This window comes from Cibotium barometz, chromosome 34, assembly GCF_041138505.1.
Source record: "Cibotium barometz isolate CiBa-2024 chromosome 34, ASM4113850v1, whole genome shotgun sequence".
Classification (NCBI taxonomy): Eukaryota; Viridiplantae; Streptophyta; class Polypodiopsida; order Cyatheales; family Cibotiaceae; genus Cibotium; species Cibotium barometz.
Genome location: NC_141079.1, coordinates 37,093,510 through 37,120,426, shown reverse-complemented (window position 1 = coordinate 37,120,426; position 26,917 = coordinate 37,093,510). Strand labels below are relative to the sequence as shown.

At 48.0% G+C, this 26,917-nt stretch overlaps 1 protein-coding gene across 2 annotated transcripts; it reads right to left on the bottom strand.

The window, feature by feature from the left end:
- Nucleotides 1-351: 351 nt before the first annotated feature.
- On the bottom strand, nt 352-19,880 carry LOC147618979 (uncharacterized). 2 transcript variants are annotated; one of them, XM_086774190.1, is made up of 2 exons: nt 19,790-19,880; nt 352-1,035 (listed from the first exon to the last, which is right to left on the bottom strand). In XM_086774190.1, exon 2 carries the CDS (start codon nt 1,023-1,025, stop codon nt 615-617), a length of 411 nt encoding a protein of 136 aa, XP_086630316.1. In that variant the 5' UTR covers nt 1,026-1,035; nt 19,790-19,880; the 3' UTR covers nt 352-614. The 2 variants fall into 2 exon arrangements, with proteins under 2 accessions (XP_086630316.1, XP_086630317.1); XM_086774191.1 differs by lacking the exon at nt 19,790-19,880 and adding an exon at nt 19,515-19,771.
- Between the last annotated feature and the right edge of the window lie 7,037 nt (nt 19,881-26,917).

The window sequence follows — 26,917 nt, the reverse complement described above, 5'->3', positions numbered from 1 at the left end:
GCTGCGTAGGGAGCAAAGAGAGAGGACTGCGCAGGCAGATGGCGAAGGAGAGGAAGGACAGGCTGCACAGATGACTGACTGCAGATGGCGCAGCAGGCTGAGCACACAGGGAGGCACACAGCAGATGGCGGGGCAGGGAGGCGATGGCGGGGCACAGAGAGAGAGAGAGAGAGAGAGAGAGAGAGAGAGAGAGAGAGAGGAAGGAATTTGCTAAGAAGAAATTTGTAGTCCTGGGACAGGCCAAAAAGTAGTCCCACATCGGCAAATGATGTGGATCATTGTAGTGGAGTTCTTGCTGCCTTCTGTATAGAACAAGTCTATATATATCTACTCAAATGAAGCCCAATAAGATGCAGCAAAACACATTATATTCCAAATTCCAATGTAGCAAAACACATTATAATTCTTGTTGACAAGGTACAAGTCAGGACATTTTAAGATTAGTTTCTAAAACACACAGGCAGGCAAGCATTTTTTTTGTTTTTTGTCTTTTTTTTTTTTGGGGGGGGGGGGTACTAACTAGAATGCATGATAGTCAACAAATGTCTCACAAGAAACATTCATAGCACAGTTCTGTTTACATAAATGCCAGCTCAATCCACTGGCACCTAAAATTAACCAGGCCCAACCTTGGGAATATCATAATGCTCACTTAGGTTGGCTAGGTACTGATTGAAACCTTCAATTCGTTCTCTGTGCGACTTACTGGCTACTTTGGCAAGGCGACGTGCTTCCAGCTTCAACTTCTGTTCATGATACCTCTTTTCAGCAGGTGTACGATGATCCTCCACTAAGGGTGCCTGCACACTCTCATCACCCGTGTGCTCACCCTTCCCTGGTTCCTGTAAAGGAGTTTCTGCATCACCATCTGCCACAGCAGAGTATTTGTCTTCATTAGTAATGATGGGAAGCTGCTTCAAGTGTAGCTTGTCTTTCTTCCGTTTCTTCTTGACACTTCCTGACTGCACATCCAAGGCCTTCCCTTTCAGCTTAAGCTTGCCTCCAACTACATTCTCGTAAGACATTGCCTGCAAACTGTAAAGATACAAAAATTGAAAACTAAGCAATGATGGAAGGTTACCAAGAGACAAATGCAACATACAAAAGTCAAATTGTCTGACTAATCACTAGTTGAGCTTGAAGCATATTATCCCAAGTAATCTCCCCTGAAGTACAGCCATGGTTTTATAACGCCATGCACACCAAGAATGTAATTATTCATCAGTTAGAATGCCATGGTCTCTTATAGGAGTCCGGATTCTAAGATGGCCATGCAACCATTAAGTTGGCAGCCATCATCTAGGTAGCTACATCCTTGGCCACCCAGTATTGGAGGCTCAATCTATTCTCATATATTTCACACACGGGGTGAGAGAGGTGGCATGATTCATGACATGGATGCTCGGCTTCCGCCTTGCCCATTCCAGCCCGAAAGAGCTGGCTGTTGCCAGTTTCATCTCTTCTTGCGCACCCTTGTATTGGTGATGCCCAGCTTCCTTCCGCTTGGAAATTGAGGTAACTAAAAGGATCTCTCCCCTGCCACATCACCTTAGTAGATCTCCTAATATTGAGATGTCTGATCCTTGAAACCGTTTTTTCTATTTATGTTGGTGCTTGACTCGGAACACTGAATTTTCTTCCTGTATGACAAATATATTTGGTCCAAAACATATTGAGTAGACCTTGCTCTAATACCAAGGTCAGGGACTCCTGAAAGCATTAAAATTTACTTAATCAAATGATGCACTGAATCATTTAAACCACAAGTAAACACTTCACCCCTTTTATTGCCAGCACTGGGGGCCCATTGGCCAGCCCTAGCCAGGCTTATCCAGCCTGTCAATGGGCTTTCCACCGAACGCAGTTCTACTGTTCCTTAAGGTCCTCCAGATCTGCACCAATGCTGATCATGCTGATTCTGCCCCAAATGTGGAGTCCAAATAATGTCTTCTATTGCTATAAAGAACGAGTTTCTTTATGTAGGCTGGATCAGTCCCTGAGGGCGTAAGACTGGACAAAAGCAAAGTGCATGCTGTCAGTCTATTGGCGATACCCCCACAATCACAGGGCTGAATTGGCTGGGGTAGTCCCAACGCCGTAGACATCGATAGTTGGTTGAGTCCCGAAGGCGTTTTGCTGCTCTTGGGCTGGAAGGTTGACCATGAAGAACGAGGGGCTAAGCACCCCCCCCCCCCCTCTCTCTCTCTCTCTCTCTCTCTCTCTCTCTTTTTCAACCAGTGATCATGGGGCTGAAAAAGGCAACAAAAGCCCTTTTCTACCCTCTATTAGAGGGAAATTTCACATGCCAACCCTGATCGGTCAGCTTTTAGTGTCACCATTTGGCCACCCAAATGGTTCACTCTTGCTTTCACACTATGTACATATTGGATTGGTGTCCATGGCTTATGGAATATGCCTATGCAGGTGATTGACACGTGTCATGCTGTATAGTTGGATATGATATTCCGCTGGGACTTGATGTTATCATGCCCGGAATATCTGGAGGATTTGGCTTTCCGCTGGGACTTGTGCCTTTGTGTACATGCCCGGAAACGCCTGGAGGACTTGGCTTTCCGCTGGGACTTGTGCCTTTGTGTACATGCCCGGAAACGCCTGGAGGATTGGCTTTCCACTGGGTCTGGTATTGCGTATACTTGCCTGGAAACGCCTGGTCTTATATGGTTTCATGAACGGAAATTGCTCATGCCAATGCTGCATTACATAGCATCTTTATGTGCTTGCCTGCAAATGAAATTGCATGCTGTTTTCATGCCCGCATGACCTATGTGTAGTTCCGGGCTAGGGGACGCCTGGAGGATTGGCTTTCCACTGGGTCTGGTATTGCGTATACTTGCCTGGAAACGCCTGGTCTTATATGGTTTCATGAACGGAAATTGCTCATGCCAATGCTGCATTGCATAGCATTTTTATGTGCTTGCCTGCAAATGAAATTGCATGCTGTTTTCATGCCCGCATGACCTATGTGTAGTTCCGGGCTAGGGAACGCCCGCCCGTGAACCGTGCGTGTGAAACTGTCTGCTGACATGGTTGTGTGGCATGTGAACAGGTGGTAAGTATTACCCAATCTAGGCTCAAATAGCCCTTAGGACTTAGCCAATATTTATAAGTGAGTGCGTTCCCACTTCATTAAAGTTTGGGCGCCCAAAAGTCACTTATAAATTATGATCGCTTCCAAGTTCACACTCACTGAAGTCCCGAGGCGGACAAGACTCAATGTCCAGGACCTGATCCTCCCTTTTTACTCATAAATGGGCATCTCCCCATGTCCCTTCACCTGATTGGACCCCAATTCACTTACTTATTAAGAGAAATTCGTGTTTTCTCTTCATGAGGATTTTTGGAGGCTGAAAACTCGTTTTTCCACCATTTCTCTCCATTTCCAAGCTCTCCATAGCCATACCCAACTTGCTAGGGTGTTTTCCAAGCTTCCAAGAGTGTTTCCAAGTGCTAATCACTCTCCTACTCATTCCCAATGACTGAAATTCAGCAAAACAGCTCTCATTTTTGCTGTAATTTCTGGTCTTTTTGCTGAAAACCCTAATTTCAGCCTTCCTTTCTCAAGTTGAACCATAGGGGAAGCTTTCCCAAGGTTCCCTTCATCCTCTTGAAGACTTTTGTCGCGAAGGATTGCGGCAAATCGAAGATATCAACACTTCTAAAGCTTCCAACGCAAAGGCTTCCGCTTGCAACAACTTCTATGAAGACTGGTAAGCTAATTGGACAATGTGTTGTCATTACTTACTCAGTAGAAGGGCAGGACTCCTTGTTTAGCCGCCCTGTGTAGTATTTCTCTTGTCCTATGTGCTCTTGAAGATGTTGCTACCTTGCTTGGTAGAACATAGAGCCAATGGTAGAGAATATGGGCACTGAAGTCGGGCCGGGCATCAAGGCAGCTCCTTGGTGATCTACATCGACATACCATTGTTTTCTAAATGCTGAATTTCATATGCATTGGCATGGAGGATTTGGCAATGGATGCCCGTGAAGCTATGTATTGAATTTCTCCAATAGTAATACAATTTACTCAAGAGAGGGGTCGGCCGTTCCGGCTCATTGTGTGCCTCTTGTCAATTCAGCAATTTACTTCTTGTATTTGAGCAAGTGTCCTTCAAATCTTAGTGTATTTAAGTGTATTGATTAGCATTGTGTTCAACCAAGTTACATTGGTATCAGAGCATACGGTTCTCTTTCACTTCTATCGTGAGAGACGATCACCGTGAACACTAGCTATCTCTACACTTAGAACATTATGGACAGCCATACAATGAATGTTGGAGATGCTAATACAAGAGGCAGGGACAATGAAATGCATGCCTCCAATGCTTTACAGGATGAGCAAACTCATGTGGTGCACAATAGGGAACATGAATATGTGGGACAGCCGTCTCGTGGCAAAGAGAAGATGCAAGAAGAAGAGTCGATAGTCTTGAGAGCTGAACTTACTCGTATGCAGGCTCTTCTCCATGCACAACAAGAAGAATTGAATCTCTATCGCCGCGAGGATCCATTGGTACATGATCGTTTGAAGGCCAAGAAAGCTGAATCTTATATGGATCATGCAATGGCAATGATTGCTCAAGAGTTGCACATGCAACCGAGGGATGCAGCACGTGCATACTTGGCTCGTACCGAGGATGCCTATGCAGAAAAGGCAACCATCCCACATGTCTTGGAATCCCCACAAGTGCCCGAACAAGAAGTTATGTCTAAGAGGATGAATCTCCATGCTAACAATCAGTGACTTCACGCCATGCAGGAATATCTCATGTAGCCCGTGAAGGATACAATGTTTATGGCAGTGGTCAAAATGTATGTCAAATGCCATTGCCGGCTGAAAATGTACATGCACAACACATGCAACATGGGCTGCAATTTTCTGTTGGTGCAGGTATTCCGCGTATCTCTCATGCCACTCATGCCTTCGAGTGTGCTCGTGAGGGAGAAGCTATGGCTGAAAATGTATCAATGCATGTTGAGGGGCCAGCCATGCCTCATGCTTACAGGGCACATGTATCTATGCCTTATGCATCACCTTTTGGTCCAAAAATGATGCCAATTACAGGGACTGTCCCAATGGACAAACATGGGGGAAAACATGTTGAGATGCACACACATGCATCAAAGTCTCGTGACTTCAAAGCCGGAGACAAATTTGTGAAGTTTGACACATATCATGGAGAATATGATGCATCAAAGGCACTTGCTTTTATTGCCCAGTTTGATATTGCTTTCAGTGATGAGGATTTCACTCAGAAATCCATGATCCGGCATGTAAGCATGTTCATGAAAGGCACTGCTGCCCATTGGTGGCTCACGGAGAAGCTCTCACCGAATCCTGTTAGATCATGGGAAGAGTTCAAGGAGAGGTTCTATGCTCAATTCTTGCCTCCCAATGCATCGAATGAGATAACAATGAAGTGGGATTGGGTAAAGCAAAATGAGGGGGAATCGGTAAATGCATATGTACAAAAGTTTTGGAAAGTGCTTTTGGAGGTGTCTCCATTTATGCATGTCACCGAGGCGGAAAGGAAGAGAAGGTTTCAATCGGGATTGCAACCCGTGTACAAAGCGGGATTACAAATGTATCCTGGTCATACCTTACACCAATTAATCGCAGCCGCCACCGCCACCGAGCAATTGGAACTCAAATTGAGTCGATCCAATAAGGCTAAACCCTCATTTCAAGGCAAAGAGAGGGCTGTCCAAAACCTGCAAAATGATGGACAGCCACCTAAAAGGGACCAAAACCAAGCCAAATCAGGTCCAAAAGCTGAAAATAAGTTTGCTAACAAGCGCCCTTATAAGCCGGCAAACTTTGGTCTTAGTGCTGAGAAGAAGGAGCAATATATGCGTGAAGGCAAATGCTTTACTTGTGGCAGCACTGAGCACATGGCAAGAGCATGCCCAAATAAGAAGAACAAAGCTGAAAATGCTAATGTGCCGAAGCCTAATGTGCATATGGTTCCGGATGTGCAGGGCAACACTTCACATGATAGCAAAGATAGGGTTGTATGTAAAGCTTGGGGACAGCTCAAAGATCAACCTGCTTTGTTCATGTTTGATGATTGTGCATCGGAGAATTTCATATCCACTCAGATGGCAGCTGCTTTGGGTATTGAAGTGGAGGACATGGGTCCTCAAATTGAAGCACGGGCTGCCTTTGTTGGTAGAGAAGTGCAGGTCATGCCTATTTTTGGCAAGTTGCGCATACACATTCAAGGCTATGTGGATCATGAGGATTTTCTTGTGGCGCCTTTGAATGGCTGTGATGTATTGCTTGGAAAGCCTTGGCATACACGTATTGATCCGTGCAAGGCTTACAAGACTAACAGGATCACCTTCATGCATAAAGGCCGAGAACATGTAATTGATGCTGGTGAAGAGGGTGATACCATTCCCCTTGTATCTCATGTACAAATAAAGAAAGTAAGGAAAAAGAGTGTTTTTGCGTACTTGATTTTTGTACGAGATCATGTTGAGAAAAATAATGTACATGTAAACACTCTTAGTAATGATAGGCTGAAATTTTTGCAAGAGCACAATGATTGTTTTGCTGATGAGTTACCAAATGAGTTACCACCTGTACGACCGGAAGATCATCGCATTGATCTTGTGCCGGGTAGCTCACCACCTAATAGGCCAGCCTATCGTGTAAGTGCATCCCAAAAAGAGGAGATCATGAAGCAAGTGAATGAGCTTCTTGAGAAGGGTTTGGTTCAGCCAAGCTCTTCTCCATATTGTTCACCCGTCCTTTTGGTTCAAAAGAAGGATGGATCCTTTCGTATGTGTGTGGATTATAGAGCTTTGAATAAGCTTACCATCAAGAATCGGTTTCCGATTCCACGCATAGACGACATCCTTGACAAGTTGGATGGATCGGCATGCTTTAGCCGAATTGATCTCAAGAGTGGATATCATCAAGTGCGTGTAGTGCCTCAGGATGTACACAAAACTGCTTTCAGGACAGCATTTGGGCTTTATGAGTATCTTGTTATGCCTTTTGGTCTTACAAATGCCCCGGCTACATTCAATAGAATGATGGATCGCATATTCCGTGGGTACAGGAAATTTATAGGTGTCTTCTTTGATGACATACTAGTCTTCTCGAAGACCGAAGAAGAGCATAAAGCTCATTTGGCTATTGTTTTTGAAGAGCTCCATAAGCATAAACTCTTCATAAATGCAAAGAAGAGTGAGTTCTTCTTGTCAGAGATACATTATCTTGGGCATATTGTGTCCAAAGATGGAGTGCGGATGGATCCTGCAAAGATTGATGCGATTCGGAATTGGCCCGAATTGAGTTCAGTGCATGAGATCCGTAGTTTTCTTGGATTATGCTCTTACTACCGCAGGTTCATTCGGCACTTTGCATGGATTGCTTCTCCTTTGCATGATTTGACAAAGAAGAAGGCCGTGTTTAAATGGACTAATGTAGAGAGAGATGCATTCCTCGCATTGAAAGATGTAACTACTCATGGTCCAGTGTTGATCGTTCCGGATTTGCAAAAGCCTTTTTGTGTGGAATGTGATGCATCTGGAAATTGCATAGGGGCTGTCCTTAATCAAGAGGGACATGCCGTGGCTTATGAGAGTCGTAGATTGCATGATGCAGAGCTATCTCTTGGCATTTATGAGAAAGAGCTCTTGGCTGTAATTCATGCACTTACTATATGGAAACATTACTACCTTCTTGGGGCTGATTTCACTGTGAAGACAGATCACCAGAGTTTGAGATATTTTCTTACTCAAACTAAATTGTCAGAGAAGCATATGAGGATGGCCAATTTCCTCTCTATGTTTCATTTTCAGATCTTGCACACCCCGGGAAAGAAGAATGTAGTGGCCGATGCATTGTCACGAAAGCCGTATGTAGCAGCTATCTCGGTTGCCTCTCATGGGGACTTGTCTACCATGCGTGATTTGTATCATACGGATGCTGATTTTGCCACTATTTGGGCTGATTTGATGGCTGGTCATGCACATGCCTCATATGTGATCAAAGAGGGTTATCTCATGAAAGATAATTGCCTATGTGTGGTGTCTGACATGAGGCAAAAGGTTTTGGATGAGTGCCATGCTCCTCCATATGCTGATCATAGAGGTATAATGCCTACTACGCACATGATTGAGCGGTATTTCTTTTGGCCAGGTATGCGGAAGGACATAGAGACACATGTACGTGCATGTATCACCTGTCAAAAGGTCAAATTTGATAGGCAAAAGACACCAGGTTTACTTCAGCCATTGCCTATTCCCACGCAGCCATGGGAAAGTATTACAATGGATTTCATTATGGACTTGCCACGTACCCAACAGGGTAATGATGCAATTTGGACAATTGTGGACAGGTTTAGCAAGCAAGCTCATTTCTTGCCGGTCAAAAAGACCATCAAAGCTGAGCATATGGTTAAAATATATCTTGCACAAGTGTTCAAACATCATGGAATGCCGAAGTCCATTGTGGGGGATAGAGATCCCAGGACTACAAGTCTCTTTTGGCGGGCCTTATTTGATAATATGGGCACCAAATTGGACTTCTCATCAGCTTATCACCCTCAAACGGATGGGCAAAGTGAGGCTGCAAATTCAGCCGTGTTGGATCTCTTGAAATGTTATGTGGCGGATCAGAAGTCTTCTTGGGAGAAGTACTTACCGCTTGTGGAATTTGCATACAACAACACGGTGCATGCATCTACGGGAAAGGCCCCGTTTGAGATTGTTTATGGTAAGGTGGTTTTGCCACCCATCCTTCGCACAAAGGATGAGATATTTGCAGCTGATGAGTATGTAAGAGACTTGGATATTGCTTTTGCTCAGGTGCGGACAGCCATTGCAAGGTCACAAGACAAGCATAAAAAGGCTGCCGACAAGCATAGAAGGCAATTGGATGTTAAAGAGAATGATTGGGTATTGCTGAAATTTGAGAAAGCAAGACTTGCAAAGAGGCCTGGCAAAGAGGGTGCATATCCTAAGCTTGCAACTAGGTACTATGGACCTTTTCAAGTGATCGAGAAGATCAATGAAGTGGCTTTCAGATTGGCATTACCTAGTCATTGGCACATACACAATGCTTTTCATGTGAGTCTCCTTCGCAAGTATGTAGGGCCGGAGCCCAGTGAAATGGTCATTGAGGATCCACCAGAAGTGGATGAGCTTGAGGAGATCTTGCAGCCAGAGCAGATTGTGTATCACAAGGAACGCAAGCTTGCTGCAGGCAAAGTTGTGAGGCGTTACCTTGTGAAGTTTAAGAACTATCTTCCCATTGATGCTAAATGGGTAGATGAAGAGTTCTTCAAAGATTGCCCGCATGTGCTTCAGACATATTTGGATGCATTTCAGTTGCGGACAACTGTTTAGAAGCGGGGGGGAAATGTGACCATTTGGCCACCCAAATGGTTCACTCTTGCTTTCACACTATGTACATATTGGATTGGTGTCCATGGCTTATGGAATATGCCTATGCAGGTGATTGACACGTGTCATGCTGTATAGTTGGATATGATATTCCGCTGGGACTTGATGTTATCATGCCCGGAATATCTGGAGGATTTGGCTTTCCGCTGGGACTTGTGCCTTTGTGTACATGCCCAGAAACGCCTGGAGGACATGGCTTTCCGCTGGGACTTGTGCCTTTGTGTACATGCCCGGAAACGCCTGGAGGGTTGGCTTTCCACTGGGTCTGGTATTGCGTATACTTGCCTGGAAACGCCTGGTCTTATATGGTTTCATGAACGGAAATTGCTCATGCCAATGCTGCATTGCATAGCATCTTTATGTGCTTGCCTGCAAATGAAATTGCATGCTGTTTTCATGCCCGCATGAGCTATGTGTAGTTCCGGGCTAGGGGACGCCTGGAGGATTGGCTTTCCACTGGGTCTGGTATTGCGTATACTTGCCTGGAAACGCCTGGTCTTATATGGTTTCATGAACGGAAATTGCTCATGCCAATGCTGCATTGCATAGCATCTTTATGTGCTTGCCTGCAAATGAAATTGCATGCTGTTTTCATGCCCGCATGACCTATGTGTAGTTCCGGGCTAGGGGACGCCCGCCCGTGAACCGTGCGTGTGAAACTGTCTGCTGACATGGTTGTGTGGCATGTGAACAGGTGGTAAGTATTACCCAATCTAGGCTCAAATAGCCCTTAGGACTTAGCCAATATTTATAAGTGAGTGCGTTCCCACTTCATTAAAGTTTGGGCGCCCAAAAGTCACTTATAAATTACGATCGCTTCCAAGTTCACACTCACTGAAGTCCCGAGGCGGACAAGACTCAATGTCCAGGACCTGATCCTCCCTTTTTACTCATAAATGGGCATCTCCCCATGTCCCTTCACCTGATTGGACCCCAATTCACTTACTTATTAAGAGAAATTCGTGTTTTCTCTTCATGAGGATTTTTGGAGGCTGAAAACTCTGTTTTTCCACCATTTCTCTCCATTTCCAAGCTCTCCATAGCCATACCCAACTTGCTAGGGTGTTTTCCAAGCTTCCAAGAGTGTTTCCAAGTGCTAATCACTCTCCTACTCACTCCCAATGACTGAAATTCAGCAAAACAGCTCTCATTTTTGCTGTAATTTCTGGTCTTTTTGCTGAAAACCCTAATTTCAGCCTTCCTTTCTCAAGTTGAACCATAGGGGAAGCTTTCCCAAGGTTCCCTTCATCCTCTTGAAGACTTTTGTCGCGAAGGATTGCGGCAAATCGAAGATATCAACACTTCTAAAGCTTCCAACGCGAAGGCTTCCGCTTGCAACAACTTCTATGAAGACTGGTAAGCTAATTGGACAATGTGTTGTCATTACTTACTCAGTAGAAGGGCAGGACTCCTTGTTTAGCCGCCCTGTGTAGTATTTCTCTTGTCCTATGTGCTCTTGAAGATGTTGCTACCTTGCTTGGTAGAACATAGAGCCAATGGTAGAGAATATGGGCACTGAAGTCGGGCCGGGCATCAAGGCAGCTCCTTGGTGATCTACATCGACATACCATTGTTTTCTAAATGCTGAATTTCATATGCATTGGCATGGAGGATTTGGCAATGGATGCCCGTGAAGCTATGTATTGAATTTCTCCAATAGTAATACAATTTACTCAAGGGAGGGGTCGGCCGTTCCGGCTCATTGTGTGCCTCTTGTCAATTCAGCAATTTACTTCTTGTATTTGAGCAAGTGTCCTTCAAATCTTAGTGTATTTAAGTGTATTGATTAGCATTGTGTTCAACCAAGTTACATTTAGTGGCTGCTCCAAGGCTACCCACGGGCTCCCAGAACCTGCCCAAATCTAATTTGGTCTTATTTTTGCCCAAAAAAACATGCCAACCGTGTACTGCATCTGTCCAACACCGGTTCTTCAATGCTCTTTGGTTCCTAGCCTGGTCGTTCTCATAGGTCTTTTGCCTCTCGGCACTAATTATGCAACATGTTCTCGCAGAATACAGATACATGAAACCTATTATGCATCATCCAACTCAGTAGCAGCTCTAACTCTATATTCACTTCATTGAAAACTCTGGTGGAAAAGGGCCAAAATTCTTGAAGGACACTTCTAAGCGCTTGTCCCAACCTGTTTCAATCTTTCCTTGAAATGCACAAAAACACCCAATCACCTACTCTAAACTTGGCGTCCTTTCTATGAAAATCTGCCTTAGGCCAGGGCATCACTGATCCACTGCTTGAAAGACTCCAAAGTGTTCTCTGTCACTCTATCAACAGCATCCACAAGATCAAAGGTATGAGGTCTAAAGGACGGAACAACAGTGAAGCATAAGAATGTTTGAGCTCCCTCCCGTTGGAGAATGCACAAACGGAAGCATAAACAAGACAAAAGAGAGAGTAGAGAGGGCTTGTGGACAAGATCACCTTTTATATTAGCTTGAAGCTTTACAATGGCAATTGGCCAACAAGAGAATGTTGAACTTGTGCAAGGGAAGTGGATGAAATAGTGAATAATGGGGGAACTCCTTATATAGTGCATGAGTGAGCTGGCCGACTGCTCACAAGACAAATAAATAGGAGAAAATGCATAAAATACCAAATAAATGTTACAACCCAAATACACTGAGATGCATAAATTCTAACACCCCCTCTACAGCTCATAGTGTGTGAAACCGGCCTTTGGTTGGAACCAAAGTGCGGGAGACTAGCAGTCACCCAAACACAACTGTAAATCAATAAATAAGATAGATGAAAGGAAGCTAGAGTGCTCCTACACAAAAACAACGACACCTGTTGGCCCCAAAGCTTGGCGCCCCTTTCGGTATTTCTTCATTCACATTCAATGGAGGAGTTCAACTGAATACATCATGGCCCTACATGGCTTATACATATGCATGTCCAAACTCCCAATCCTTTGGACCTCTTAGCATAGAGGTTTCACATAGCCCTATGCCCAAAACACCACACTGTTATTTACCTCTAATCTGCCAAGATAGTACATCCACAAGGCAAAAAATCCCGCTCGCTGAAGCTCCTGCCTTCACCCCTGCTCGTGCTGCCTGCTCGCCCCTCGCCTTCCCTCCCTCGCGCCCCTCCCCCCCCCCCCCCCCCCCCCCCCCCGTCTGCCCTCGCTTATGCGCCCCCCCCCCTTCATCTCGCCATCGCGCCCCCCCCCTCCCCCCCCCTCATCTCGCCTTCTCGCCCTCTCTCGCGCTAAAGTGCCCGTCCCCCTTCAGCTCGCCATCGCGCCCCCCTCACCTCTTCAACGCCCCGTCCCCCCCCCTCTGCCAGCCCTCTCTCTCCCCCCGCCTCTCCTTTCGTGCTGCTCCCCCCCCCCTCCCCTTCTTGCTGGTTTTTCCGCCCCCTGGGGATTCTTCCTTTTTTTTTATCCTTCCGCCTTCCCTCTCCGCCCTTCGTGTGCAGCTCGGTTCTTGCAGGTATTGCATTCGCTCCGCCTTTGCCACAGCTTCAGACTCTAATGGAGGCTCCTCCCGCCCCACCTCAGAGGGACTCTTCTGCAGCCCCCTCGACCGCCCCTGAGGATACCCCCATCAGGCTTTCTCTTTCGCCAAAAGAGGAAGCGAGACTCGCCGCAGAGGTGGAACGCCTCCAGGCACATTCCACCATCTGCCGTATAGTCGGCACTCGCCCCAACAGAGGGGAGATCCGGGATCTTCTTCAAGCCCGCCTTCTTGCAGACGTGGGCAAGATCCTGGACGTTCACCTTCTGGGCTGTGGACACTACTAGATCGAGTTCGAGACTACCCAGAGCGTGGCCCAGGTCCTTGCCATGAGTCCCCTTGACATCAGGGGCGCTCGGGCATTCTTCACACCTTGGCAGCATGGCTTTGACCCCGCAGCGGCCGAGCAGGGAGAGCGCCTTTTCCATGTTACTGTTTGCTTCCCTGGACTCCGCCGCGAGTACCTTCCGCTCCTTTTGAGGCTAGGAGCACTGGTGGGCTCCGTGCTCGAGACTGGCCCCACTGCAACCTCAGTGGTGGCTAGAGCAGCTGGGCTACCTTCGGTCAGAGTCTTGGTTCCTGACATCTCCTCCCTTCCGAAGGTCATTTAGCTACCTAGGATAGGGGGGGGATGGATTGATCAGAGAGTGGAGTTTTCGGGGCTCCCGAACCATTGCTTTATTTGCAGACAGGTCGGCCACCTGGCCAAGGCCTGCCCTCGCAGGAGACCCCGACCTGCACCGCAGCAGCAGGCCCCTGATGGCCCGCCCACAGATGCGGCTCGGCAGGCAGCCTCCGGGACACCTGCTCAGCCCACAGAGACCTCGGAGTGGCAGCCTGGACAGGGGCGCCGTCGAGGGAGACAGCCCCAGCAGCACGCCCAGAGACCGATGCAACAACAGCCACAGACTCAGCATCACTGGGTTCCCGTGAGGAACAGCTTTGCTCCCCTCCAGGAGGAGACCCCAGCGCCAACTAAGGACCAGGAGATGCCAGCACCCCCTCCTTCGCCTCCACCCCCCCCTCCCGCCTCGCTTCCTCCTTCGCCTCCTCCCGTCCCCGTTCCGGTTTCGGCAGCGGCTCCCTCCCCACCCCCTCCTCCCCCCCCCGCTCGCCTCAACTCCTCGGGAGGCCCTGGCAGTCCCCTGGCGTTCACCTGCAGTCCGGAGGGCTCTGAGCACCGACCTTGCTCGAGCACCGCAGAGGAAACTTACCATGCCGATTCGGGCTTCACGGATATCCTCTATCCGCAGTCGGCTGAGTCGTCTCGACACTAGACAGCGCTCGGAGGCTTTTGATTACTCCTTCACACGGCTTTTTGGAGCAGAGGGCCCCCATGAGCCAGCACCCATCCGAGTTCATGTAGTGATACCTCCGGCCCGCAGGGAGGAGGCACTTGATTCAGCGGTGGCCTTCTCATTCCCTCTCTGTGGCCCTTGCGACCAAGAGTGGACCCTGGAGCTCGCTCTTAGCACTTTGAAGACTCAAGCAGTTGAGTTTTCTCACCATGTGAGCGATCTGGAGGTGACAGATGTGATAGGCCGACTATGGGAGTTGGCTCATTTTTTCATTGATCCCGGGAGTGTGGATGCCTCAGGGATTCGACATTTGGTCGTTCGCATTGTGGCAGACTTAGCACGCGACCCTGGATATGTATGCATACATGAGGGTGCTTTGTCTGAGCGGGAGGCAGTCGCCATGGGACACAGCCACTAGCGCCTGATCCGAGATTCTTGCAGTACACCGGGTGGACAGATTCGTAGCCGCTCGGATGGAGACTATTCTCCATCCAAGCCGCTTGCGAAGGCCCGCCGTACGACTGAGACAGCATCCACCTCAGCAGGTCATCCATGAGGATCATCTCATGGAATGTACAGGGCCTTGGCGGCGCACATTATATACGTTATCGTGGTTGCTTGAGGCAGGAGCTTCAGAGATGCCTGGTTGGGGGCAATATTGATATTCTGTTGATGCAGGAGCACCATTTGGGTGAGAGCAGGATCCGGAGATATGGTTCGGTGATGCCTGGTAGATGGGACACCTTTTGGTCTGCAGGATTTGGCCCTTTGGGTGGGCAGGGAGGAGTATGTATGGTCATTGCGGATGTATGGCGGCAAGCCATTGTGGATCGCGGGATCATTGTGCCTGGTAGAGCACAGTATGTCATTCTGAGGACGCATGATGAGCTCTTTGGCGTGCTCAATGTCTATGCGCCCAACCATGCTAGTGCCAGAGCAGAGTTCTGGACCCAGGTTACGGATGCATTGCCAGAGGCCGCACATTGGTGTATCGGGGGAGACTTCAACATGCTTGAGGACCCGGCCGATAGAGTGGGAGGTAGTCATGTTACAGTGCACGGTACGGAGCTTGCAGCTTGGGAGCGATTTTGCATGACACTGAGGATCACTGATGCATGGCAGCATGAGGCCTTCTCCCGCTCTCAGGACAGTCTTAGTTTCTCTCGGTCGGATCGCCGGCAAGGAGGGACTAATCTATCACGGATTGATCGCTTTTATGTGGGCGACAGGTTAGGGAAGCGAGGGGGCTCCGTTGGCATTCTCACTGGCACCTCTTTTTCAGACCATGCGCCAGTTATTTTGACTCTAGAGGAGAGGACACGGGAGACCAGCTTGCAGTTGAGGATCCCAGAGAGGGTACTTACAGATCCTAGTCTCGCTAAGGACATTGAGAGGATATGGCATGATAGTCAAAGCTCTGACCAGGATGCAGCAGACCAGTGTGCCCAGGGACTCATCGAGCTCAGCTCTTTTTTGCATGCTGCAGCCTTGACACGGTTGGGAGAGGCCTGCGAGAGGGAGCGTCGGCTGAGACATAGCCTTGCTTCGCTTCAGCGCCTTCAGGAGCACATGTGAGTGGGTGGCGTCCCAGCTGAGCCAGGCACGCCAGGAGGTTAGAGAGGCAGAGAAGCAGAGACATGAGTTTTACTATCATCGCCAGGCCTCTCAGTGGACGCAGCTTGGTGATAGAGTGACTGGGGAGTTTTTTGAGATTACTGGGCCCCGCCATGCTCGAGCAGGAGTCCGCCAGCTTGGGAGGCCAGACGGATCGGTAGCTACTGAGCCCGAGAAGATCAGAGCCATAGCCACTGGGTTCTATAGAGACCTGCTTTCAACGGAGCCAGCCACTGAGGCTCGGGATGCTTGCAGACAGACTGTGTGGGTCCATGTGCAGAGGAGGGTCACAGATCGTATGCGTGAGCCTCTTTCAGAGGTTGAGCTTGCTGAGGCCTTGAGGGTCCTTCTGCGCCATAGTTGCCCAGGGGAGGACGGATTGACGCCTGCCTTTTTTATGCGCTATTGGGACCTTTTGGGGCCAGGCCTCCGCAGGGGCTTTCAGTATGTTTTGGACACTGGGGTGATGCCACAGAGCTTTACAGAGGGCTTGATCTTTCTTATCCCCAAGGGGGAGGGAGTATCGGATGATATTCGGCATTGGAGACCTATTACGATCCTCAATACTATCTACAAGGTCTTGGCAAAGGCCTTGAGTTTGAGGATCCAGCCCTTCCTGGGGGAGTTGATTCATGCTACCCAGACAGGATTCGTCAAGGAGCGTAGTATCCTTGACAACATTTTCACCTTCTGGGAGGCGACGGCCCGAGCTAGATTTCTTGGTGAGGACTTGGTCGTGATGCTTCTCGATTTTGAGAAGGCATACGATAGAGTCGATTGGGGTTTCGTAGAGGGCACTATGCTTCGCCTGGGCTTTGAGCCAGGTTGGATTCGAGGGGTGGCGGCTCTATATTCCACAGCTCGCCAGGTGCTGATTGCAGGAGGAAGAGGGCCGAGTTTTGAGTTGACCAGATCAGTCCGTCAGGGGTGTCCTCTCGCCCCGTTTCTTTTTCTCTTCTTTGCGGAGGCTATGAGCATGTATCTGACGGCAGAGGAGGTTGTTTTGAGAGGACTCCAGCTCCCAGTCAGGGGGGAGGACCTGCTCGATGCTGAGTTTGCTGATGACACGGGTTTATTTTTGTATGGCCAGGAGGCCAATCTTCAACGGGCAGAGCAATCGCTCCAGGTTTTTAGTGCAGCTTCGGGAGCATTGATCAATTGGCGCAAGACAGTGGCCTTTTGGATCAGTAGCGCTCCCACTCCAGCATGGAGCCCAGACCCGAGTTTTAGATGGATTTCTCCCGGCACAGCAGTGCGATATTTGGGATGCCAGATTGGACTAGATTTGTCACCTGAGCAGTAGATTGCCCCGCTTCGCTTTTAGCGACCATGTGGTACATTACGTCTTGCTGGATCTTCTCGAGCTCTTGTATCAGCCAGTTGTATCAGCCAGGTACAGAGGCTGATCAGGAACTTTCTTTGGTCTGGACGGGATGGTCAGCCAGCCAGGGCAAAGATTGATGGGGCAGTTATTACACTTCCGTTGGCCCAGGGAGGCTTGGGCATTATAGATCCAGTTGATCAAGAGTAGAGCCTTATTGGGGAAGCTTATTGTTCAGGGACTGCTTCCAAGCGCAGAGCCTTGGAAAGAGCTTCTTTTGCAGCGGCTACACGCTCGAGCTCCCCCAGTAGAGGGGACACTTGGGCACCAGAGATACGATGGATCTTCATAGAGATGAGGAGGACAGGCCTTAGTAGAGGATGGGAGGACAGATTTGCCTTGAGCATCCTGAGAGCTTGGAAGTTGCTGAGACCGGGGCTCTCTCAGAGACCTTCTTGTGATGAGGAGCAGGCCAGACAGCCACTCATCTGGAGCTAGTGGTTCGCACAGAGCAGGGTCATATGCTGGGTTCTCGGCCTCGTCTTTCCTGGGGACCATTGGCGGCAAGCCCAGCACACAATTTTGGAGACTGGCAGGCCTTCTGCAGTCTCCCAGAGTAGATCCAGGTGGAGAGGCTGGGTCACTTCAGAGGGGGGTTGAATATGAGGGATGACATTCAGGAGGCACTCACAGAGGAGTGGTTCACGCCTCTCGAGCCCTCGGCCCCACGGTGGATGGGAGCCTTTACTCAGTTGGAGATCCTGATTGCTGTCAGAGCTTGCACTGAGGATGGCAGATGCCTCTACTATGAGATCCAGGATGAGGGCAGACTTCAGAGAGTGGAGAAGGAGTCGCCTTTGGTTGCAGAGTGCATCTTTCAGAGGATACGGGTGGTGGCCGCCGCTTCTCGGAAGTGGCATATTGACCCAGACCCTGCAGATGTGGACTCTGATTGACATATATGGACATATGCAGCGCGCCCCTTGGCCCGGCTCCAGTGGGACCCTGGCGAGTACGAGTGGCATGATCCTTATGCATTCCTTGAGGCCTCAGAGATCACCTTTTTCCAGTATACTGTTCGGTTGGGGCGACATATTTTGACGGCGAGGAGGATAGTCTCTCCAGTTGCATCGGGGCACTGGCGGCTTCAGGGACTCTCACCGGAGTTCCTGGAGGACTTTTGGACCAGGCTCTGGGCTAGTCGACAGGCACGCAGGATCTCGACTTTCCAGTGGCTGGTCGCCCACAGGGGTTCTGCAGTTGGCACCTGGCTTGTCTACAGCGGTCTTCCGGCGGCCTGCATCCGATGCGGCCACCCTATGGAGACACAGAGACATTGCCTATGGAACTGCCCTCAGGCGCAGCAGATTTGGCTGTGGATGCTGCGCATTCTGGCCCCCTTCTCTCCAGAGGGGATGTATACGTGGGGTGCCGCTGCTTGGTCGACTTCGTCAGGGCCTGCTATGGGCTATGAGACGGAGCAGGACAGCCAGGCCATCAGATTTATTAGGGGCCAGCCTCGCCTTGTTCCTTCACCAGACTTCTCGTCCGCCGGCTGGACACAGGGAGAGGGATCTACGATGGGAGCTCCTCAGCAGCCTCACCATATGGTTTACCTGGAGGGCCCGGTGTTTCAGGGCCTTTGAGGGGAGACTGGAGACAGTACGGCCGCATCCGGGGCGACTCGGATGAGGTGATCTTGCGGCGCCAGGCCTTTCACACCACTTGGCGGTGCGGCCCCTTCTATACCCTATACGTGGGGTCCCCCCGTTGGCACTACAGGCCACCTGTTTGGCTTTTCCCCCCTCCTATTGTATGATATAGCCTCTCAGTTCTTTGTACTGATTCTTGTATTTTTCAGCACCTAGGGAGAGTCTCCCTGGCTGCCTTGCTTTGTTCTCTGCTCTGTTTTCTTATGAGCAGAGAGGATCTTTTGTAACCCTACGGGCATTTTTTATATAACTAATGAAAGGATCTTTTCTCGGAAAAAAAAAGTACATCCACAAGGCCTTGAATATGCATCCAACTGGCCCATGCACATAAACAGCCCTACATCAGCCCGTAAACTCTCCCAAAAACATGCTAGATATGCTCCTGTTTCTGCCCTCTTAGGCTGCAAATCCCTCCTCTCACAAGGGACCAAGAGTAGCACTCCCGAACAGCCCATGAGCCGGAGAAAGAAGAGCTTTGACCTGTGCGCGTTTGACACCGCCCACAAGCCTGTAAAAAGAAAGAGAGAGAAAATAGTAGTTGGCTATCTCTGTCCAGCAACACTCCTCTTCCCTGTTTCTCCTGCAACCTGTCACCCTCCACAAGAGAGAGAGAAAGAACAAGAAAGAAAGTGCAGTCTATCCTTGCGGTTCCCAAACCTGTGTTTCTTTGCAGCCCAGCCAGTCGCCAGGAGGGAGAGAGGGAGTAAAAGGGCCTGTGCCTGTAGCTGCAGCTGGCCGGTTGCAAAGAAGTGAGGGGCCTGCTGTTCAGCCCCGGTGCACCGCCTGCAAAACTGCCCAACCAGCCTGCTGTTCACCCGGAGAGAGCCACCTGCCAACTGCCCGCCAGCCTGCTGTCGACCCTGCCCCTCTGTCCAGCCCACTTTCCCTGCAGTCCGACTGTCACCAGAGAAAGAGAGAAAGAGTAAAAGCACCTGCGCGTATCTCTTCAGCCGGCTCCTCCTCAAGAGAAAAAGCACACGCCCGACCGTCCAAAAAGAGAGTCCTCCAAAAATAACATGCCCCCCCCCCCCCCCCTACAAAAGGCCACGACTCTCAAAAAAAAACTTCTTTTAATTTTAAAGGTTTTTTAAAAACCTTTGTTCCCTCTTATGGTTTTAATAAAACCTTAATCCCCTCCATACATGGGGTTATTTTACTAAAACCCTTGCCCCTAGGATCACCTTGACCCCAAGTATGAACATTCAAAATATGTCTTGCACATCGACCACCATGCCCATGCATACGCTGCACGAATTCACAGGGTCATAACATACCCCCCTCTGAAAAATGGCAAGCGTCTTCGATTGCATCCTAGTGATACAGCAAGACATCCAAAGCGGAACCACACTGATAACAAAGGCTATGCCCAATACAGTAAGATATCAGCCATGTGTTCCAGACGAGAGTGAAAAGTACAATATGGCAAGATCAGTGTCCCAATCTCTCTCAGCCATACATATGTAGCAACATTCACTGCAAACCAATGGTGTAGTAATAGTCCAAATTGTATACCACTGTGAACCAATCATAACCACAACATCCAATGTGACTAATACACATATATCATAGAAGTCCCATAAGCAGATGTACTGTCAGCTGTCAGTACCTTCGGGTGAGACAAAAGCTGCACCAAGCAACCTCTAGAGGACATCTAAGCCTGTCTATATCAAGGGAGGGGAGGTGCTAACCCCCTCTTGAGCATCAAGCAATGCTCCAGACCTATGCTCTGCTGAACCTGAATGAGCTGTAGCAAGAGTCAGCTCCAACTCAAAGGCATCAAGGTAAAACTGCAATACCTGAGGTGAATCTGCTAAGTCACCCTCCTCCATCCACTTCGCATCCATCGGTGAATAGTTCTTAAACTTCACAAGATAGCGACGGGAAACTTTACCTCATACCTTTCTTTCCTTAGGTGCCAGTATTTGCTCAGCAATAAGAACCTCATCAAGTTTCTCCTCTTTTCGGTTGAGCCTCATCTGATACATCCTCAGGCACATCCCCACAGAAAGGTCTAAGTAGACTCACATGAAATGCATTGTGAATCCTCGAGTGATCTGGTAGTATCAAACGATAGGCCACTTCACCGATCTTTTCCAATACCTGAAAAGGTCCATAATAGTAGCGCATGCTCAACTTAGGGAATAAGCGCTCTTTACCCTTCATCTTCTTGAGCCTGGCTTTCTCAAAACGCAAAAGAACCCAGTCACCCAATGCAAACTCTAATGCACGCTTGTGATAGTCTGCTGCCTTCTTTTGCTTTTGTTGAGTTCTTTGGAGTGCCAACTTAACTCTCCTATAAGCTTTATCCATGTTCTCCACATACTGGTTAGCCTGAATTTGTGTGCAAAATGGGTGGTACCTTCTTGCCTCCTTCCACAATCTCAAAAGGCACCTTGCCCGTCGGGATATGGACGATGTTGTTATAAGCGAACTCCACCAAAGGAAGATACTTTTCCCATTGTTGCTTGTGCTCTGACACAGCACTTGAGAAGATCTAACACTGTGGAATTGGCCTCTTCCAATTGCCCATCTGTCTGTGGATGAAATGATGATGAAAACTTGAGAGTTGTACCCATGTTGTCAAACAACCCTCTCCAAGATAAACTCGTCATCCGTGGATCACAGTCACTGATGATAGACGAAGGCATGCCATGATACTTGAAGATGTTCGCCATGAGCAACTTCACCATGTGATCAACTTTGATCTTCTAACGCACGGGAATGAAACGAGCCTGCTTACTGAACCTGCATATGATAGTCCAAATGCCATCATTCCCCGTTTGTGTCCTCGGAAGATCAAATATAAAATCCATGGCAATACTCTCCCATGGTCTATCTGGAATAGGTAAAGGCTGAAGTAACCCTGGTGTCTTTTGACGGTCAAACTTCACCTTCTGGCATACGATGCATGACCTAACAAAAGCATCAACATCTCTTCTCAAGGTCGGCTAATGAAAGAAAGCTTCAACTGTGGCCTCAATGCCCCTATGACCTGCATACAATGGAGCATGACTTTCAATCATGACCTTGAGCCGTAACTGCCTAGTAACACAGTCTACCATGCATCAACAAAAAGCCATCCCTAAGAGTATAATGTGTTAGCACATTCATCCCCAGTTTCTGCCCATGTTTGGTGTCCTTTTGGTCCCTTTTGCATGGCCCTTGATTGTGGGCTGGCCACCCCTTATTTTATATATTTTTATGGGATTTTTCCCAACCTGGATGCCTTTTTTCCGATCGGCCAGCTTCAGATGCCCAAGCGGCCAGCTCTCCCCACCTATAAATAGGTGGGCTGGCCTCTCAGTTTTGTATCTTGCCTTGTCTATCTTTTGCTCCCTCACTTATGAGACTACTTCTGTCTCTTGCTTGGGACTGTATTGCTTCAGTATATTCAGCATAGTTGCTCCATATCTCTCTCTCTTGCACTCTCTATTTAGCACACTCTAGTGCCCTTTTGCTTCCGCTCTGTGCACTCTTTCATGGTATCATCGCTCCCAGTTCAGCAATTCCATCTGCTGCCCCAGATTTAGCCCTATTTACAGCCCCTTAACCTCTGCATTTTTCTCAGATTTGCAGCCTTCTACTTGCTGCGTTTTCTGGACAGCTTCTGCTGGTTGTTTTCCTTTAGTTTGGCTTCATCGCTTGCAGCCAGAAGGTAGCTTTCTCATCAGCGTTTCACTTCCTACTTGGAGTTTGGATCTAGGCGGCCTGTTTTTTCAGGATAGCAGCCCCTCTTTGGCTGCGTTTTCCTCTCCAGTGTACATTCCCTTTTGCAGAGGGGGTTTTGTGGTGGTTCGGGCTTTGGTGGCACCCTTGGTACTTGTGGTGTACACTTCTTCTTCTGAGATTGTGCGTTTTTTTTCTTGAGGAGAGCCCAAGCTACAGTCCTAGTTGATGCCTTTCCCTCTTGCACCCTCTTACAGCATATTCCTAGGCCCTTTGTGGCTGCCTTTTCTATCTATATCAAATCCGCATTTTTTGCTTTCCTCTTCTGGTGGCCTCAAGGTTGGAGGTACAGTCAACAGAAGCTTTTGTGTTTTTTGCTACAGGAGGATTTTCGGGTGCTGTCCAGCCTTCTAGGGCTGCGTTTTGGTGGGAGGAAGGGGCCTACATCAACGTTTTCTGATTTGGACAGTTTTTTTATCTTATGAGGTTTGGTCCTATTGGTTGGATTAATGATGATAGCTTCAGGTTTGGCTCCCGTACCACTTTCTTGTTATTTCCTAGATGAGGCAGACAAGTTGGATGCTGGTAACTTTCAGTCATGGAAGTTGCAGGTTACTTCTATTCTCAAGGAGTATGGTATGATGGAGTTTCTCTTGTACAAGAATCGGTGCTTGCTAGACCTTGCCTCTGCGGAGGATGTGTGTCGGTGGAGGAAGCCTGACGGACAGATCTATGGCTTTCTCCTTCTGAATTGTCAGGATTTGGTTCTTTGACACTTCATCTATGCTCCTAATGATGCTTCTACTTTCTATGTGTGGCAATTGCTTTGTGACCTGTATGGTGACGCCAGTGATCGGTAGATGGTTTCTACTTCTGGGTGCTATATGCAGCCAGTGATCTTGTGGATACTTCTTTTGGAGATATTCCTGCAACGAAGCAAAGTGGGCTAGTTTTGCTCATTGCATCTGAGGAATTTGTTTCTCCTATTGCCTTGCCTTCAGTTTCTGTGCATACTTCTCCTTGCCAGGATCATATATCTGGTAATGTTTTTGAGGAAGATAGTGGGCTATCTTTGCTCACAGCTTCTGAGGGGCATTTGTCTCCTATTGCTTCACCTCCGACTCTTTCTTTGTCAAACCAGTGACCAAGATGTGTTGCTGGTCCCTTTGCCTTCTATGGAGGAGCCTGCTTCTATGCTGTGTGATGCTATTGAGGAGGCTACTACTACTTCAATTAGCACTATTGTGAATGTTACTATTTTAACTACTTTGTGTGAGGATTTTGGATTGTGGTCAGGTGTGTCCGTGATCGTGCCTGGGGCACAGTGGTACTTCCAGGACTTGAAGGATTGGGATTTGAATTTGCTTGGGCTTATGGAGTCCAGACATCAGTTTTCAGAGGGGGAAATTGAGTTCTTACATCTGGCGATGCCGACCTTCGAGGAGGGTGCTATTGTACAGCATTTGGCTACTGTTGGTACAGAGTTGAAGCAGATGGACTCTATTTCTTTTGAGGGTATTATCTTCTTGGAGCTACAGGCTTCTAGGGATTTCTGTGGCCTTGTGTTTACATTTGGGTTTGGCATCGATATTTGGAGCAGCACGACACAGCCTAAATGGTTGTTTTCTTCTAGAGGAGCAGTGTACCTGGCAGCTTGTTCTGTTGCTTTTGTAGCTAAGTTGCTGTGGAGATTGCTTGCGGACCTCTCTTGGTACCTGTTGTTGCTGCGTTCTTTTGTCTTTGACAGAGGACGACTTCTTCGACTTCTCGGAGTTTGTTCATCTAGTGCTGAGAGGGGGTGTTAGCACATTCATCCCCAATTTCTGCCATGTTTGGTGTCCTTTTGGTCCCTTTTGCATGGCCCTTGATTGTGGACTGGCCACCCCTTATTTTATACATTTTTCTGGGATTTTTCCCAGCCTGGATGCCTTTTTTCCAGTCAGCCAGCTTCAACATTTCCAATCGGCCAGCTCTCCTCACCTATAAATAGGTGGGGCCAGCCTCTCAGTTTTGTACCTTGCCTTGTCTACCTTTTTCTCCCTCACTTATGAGACTGCTTCTGTCTCTTGCTTGGGACTATATTATTACAGTATATTCAGCATAGTAGCTCCATATCTCTCTCTCTCTTGCACTCTCTATTCAGCACACTCGAGAACTCTTTTGCTTCCGCTCTGTGCACTCTTTCATGATGATCATGCCGCTAACCCTCACACATCTGATCATAGACCCTCCCAACATCCTCATCCTGCACATACTGCTCTTTCATCTCATCAAGCTCATGATGATAAGCAAGTGAAATTGTTGAGACCTATGGCTTGCGTGACAAAGCATCTGCCCCCACAACATCCTTTTTGCCTTCCACATGTACAATCTGAAAGTGAAACATAGACAAAAAGATGGCCCATCTCATATGCTTCTTAGAAAGCTTAGTTTGCGTGAGAAAATAACACAAGGTCTGATGATCTGTCTTCACATTGAAATCAGCCCCAAGCAAGTAGTGTTTTCATGTAAAAAGAGCATGAATTACAACCGGCATTCTGCAATATACGACTCTCATAGGCTATCACATGTCCTTTCTGTATGAAAACTGTCTCAATGTTGTTCCCACATGCATTACACTGAACAACAAAAACCTTTCGGAATCCAGTAGTACCAATACGGGATCCGAGGCAAGCTTTTCTTTAAGCTTCTTAAAGGCTACAATTTCCCGATTAGCCCATCGAAATGCAGTTCCCTTCTTTGTCAAAGCATGAAGAGGCGAAGCAATCTCAGTAAAATACCATATGTACCACCTGTAATAGGAACACAATCCTAAAAAGCTGCGTACATCATGCACAGTTCTCAAATCTGGCCAGTTAAGAATTGCTTCTACTTTCGAAGGATCCATACGGACTCCCATCTTTAGACACGATGTGCCCCAAGAAGTGTATTTCTTCTAAGAAGAACTCACTCTTCTTGCCATTTATAACCAACCTATGCTTCCGGAGTTCTTCAAACACTGTGGCCAAATGCTCCCTATGCTCCTCCTCTGTGCGTGAATGCACAATCATGTCATCAAAGAATGTGCCCACAAACGCTCGATGAGGCCGTAAAATCCTATCCATCATCCTGTTAAATGTGGCGGGAGCATTTGTCAAGCCAAAGGGCATGACCAAGAACTCATATAACCCAAAGGTGGTCCGAAATGCTGTCTTATGCACATCCTCGGGTCTAATGCGTATCTCGCGATACCCACTTTTCAAGTCTATCCGACTAAAGACTGTGGAGCCCTATAAGCGATCCAAAATGTCATCGATCCTCGAAATAGGGAATCGATTCTTGATGGTGTTCTTGTTTAGTACCCTATAATCTATGCACATGCGCCAAGAACCTTCTTTCTTTTGCACTAAGAGCACAAATTAGCAAAAAGGCCAGGAGCTTGGCTAAATTAGCCCCTTTTTCAACGACTCCTATACTTGGCTCATGATTTCCTCTTGTTGGGCTGCACTAACACAATATGGCAGTCTATTTGGTGGGGTACTCCCCGGAATAAGATCAATAGCATGATCTTTTGGCCTTTCCGGAAGGAAGTTCTCTCGACAATGACTCGGAAAAGCAATCTTGGTACTCACGTAAGAAATCGGTCCTATCTTTATCTAACATAGACAAATTAGATTCAAATTCATCATCTTTTGCATTCTTAACAAAAACCAAGTATGTAGAAAGATGCTTTTTCATTACTGATGAAATGGCCGAAGCCAATACAATAGGAACAAATATCCACCACCGCGCATGTACCCTATGGCACCATGGCATACCCAACAAAACATCACACCCATCAAGTGGCATGATATAAAACTCCTCACTGTCCACATAACCCTGCACATGAAGCCTCAGCTTCCCAATGATAGGGGTAACGGGTTTTGCATACCCAAGACAAGCCATATTAGCCTCATACATAGGCCCCATCTCCTTTGCATGGATCCCCAATCTGCCAGCCAAATCTGGTGAGATAAAGTTGGCTCTAGCACCCGTGTCAAAGAAGATCAAAGCATTCTGATCTTTGACCTTGCCCCATGCCCTGCACAACTTTGTCTCCTCACCACCTGGTTGTTTCCCAACAAGATCAGGAACTAACCCTGCAGAAGGCTTTGCTTTCTTAGTCTTGGGCTCCCCTTTAGTGTCAGAGTCCTTGTTGGGACAATTGAAAGACATATGTCCCTCTTCGATAAAGAAAAAGCATTTCTTGGCATCCAACAAATCCTGCTTCTCCTCTGGAGTTCTCTTAGGCATTGGTAACATCTTACGCCGCTTCTCTGTAGCCACTGTTGCATCTCTAGATGCATGCCCTGACTTTTCAGTTTTCTTGCCAATGCTTTTGTTTCCCTTAAATCCAGTTGAAACCCCAGTGAGTA

Coding starts and splice junctions, on each gene's coding strand:
- LOC147618979 (XM_086774190.1), bottom strand. CDS start 1,025: ATGTCTTACGAGAATGTAGTTGGAGGCAAGCTTAAGCTGAAAGGGAAG.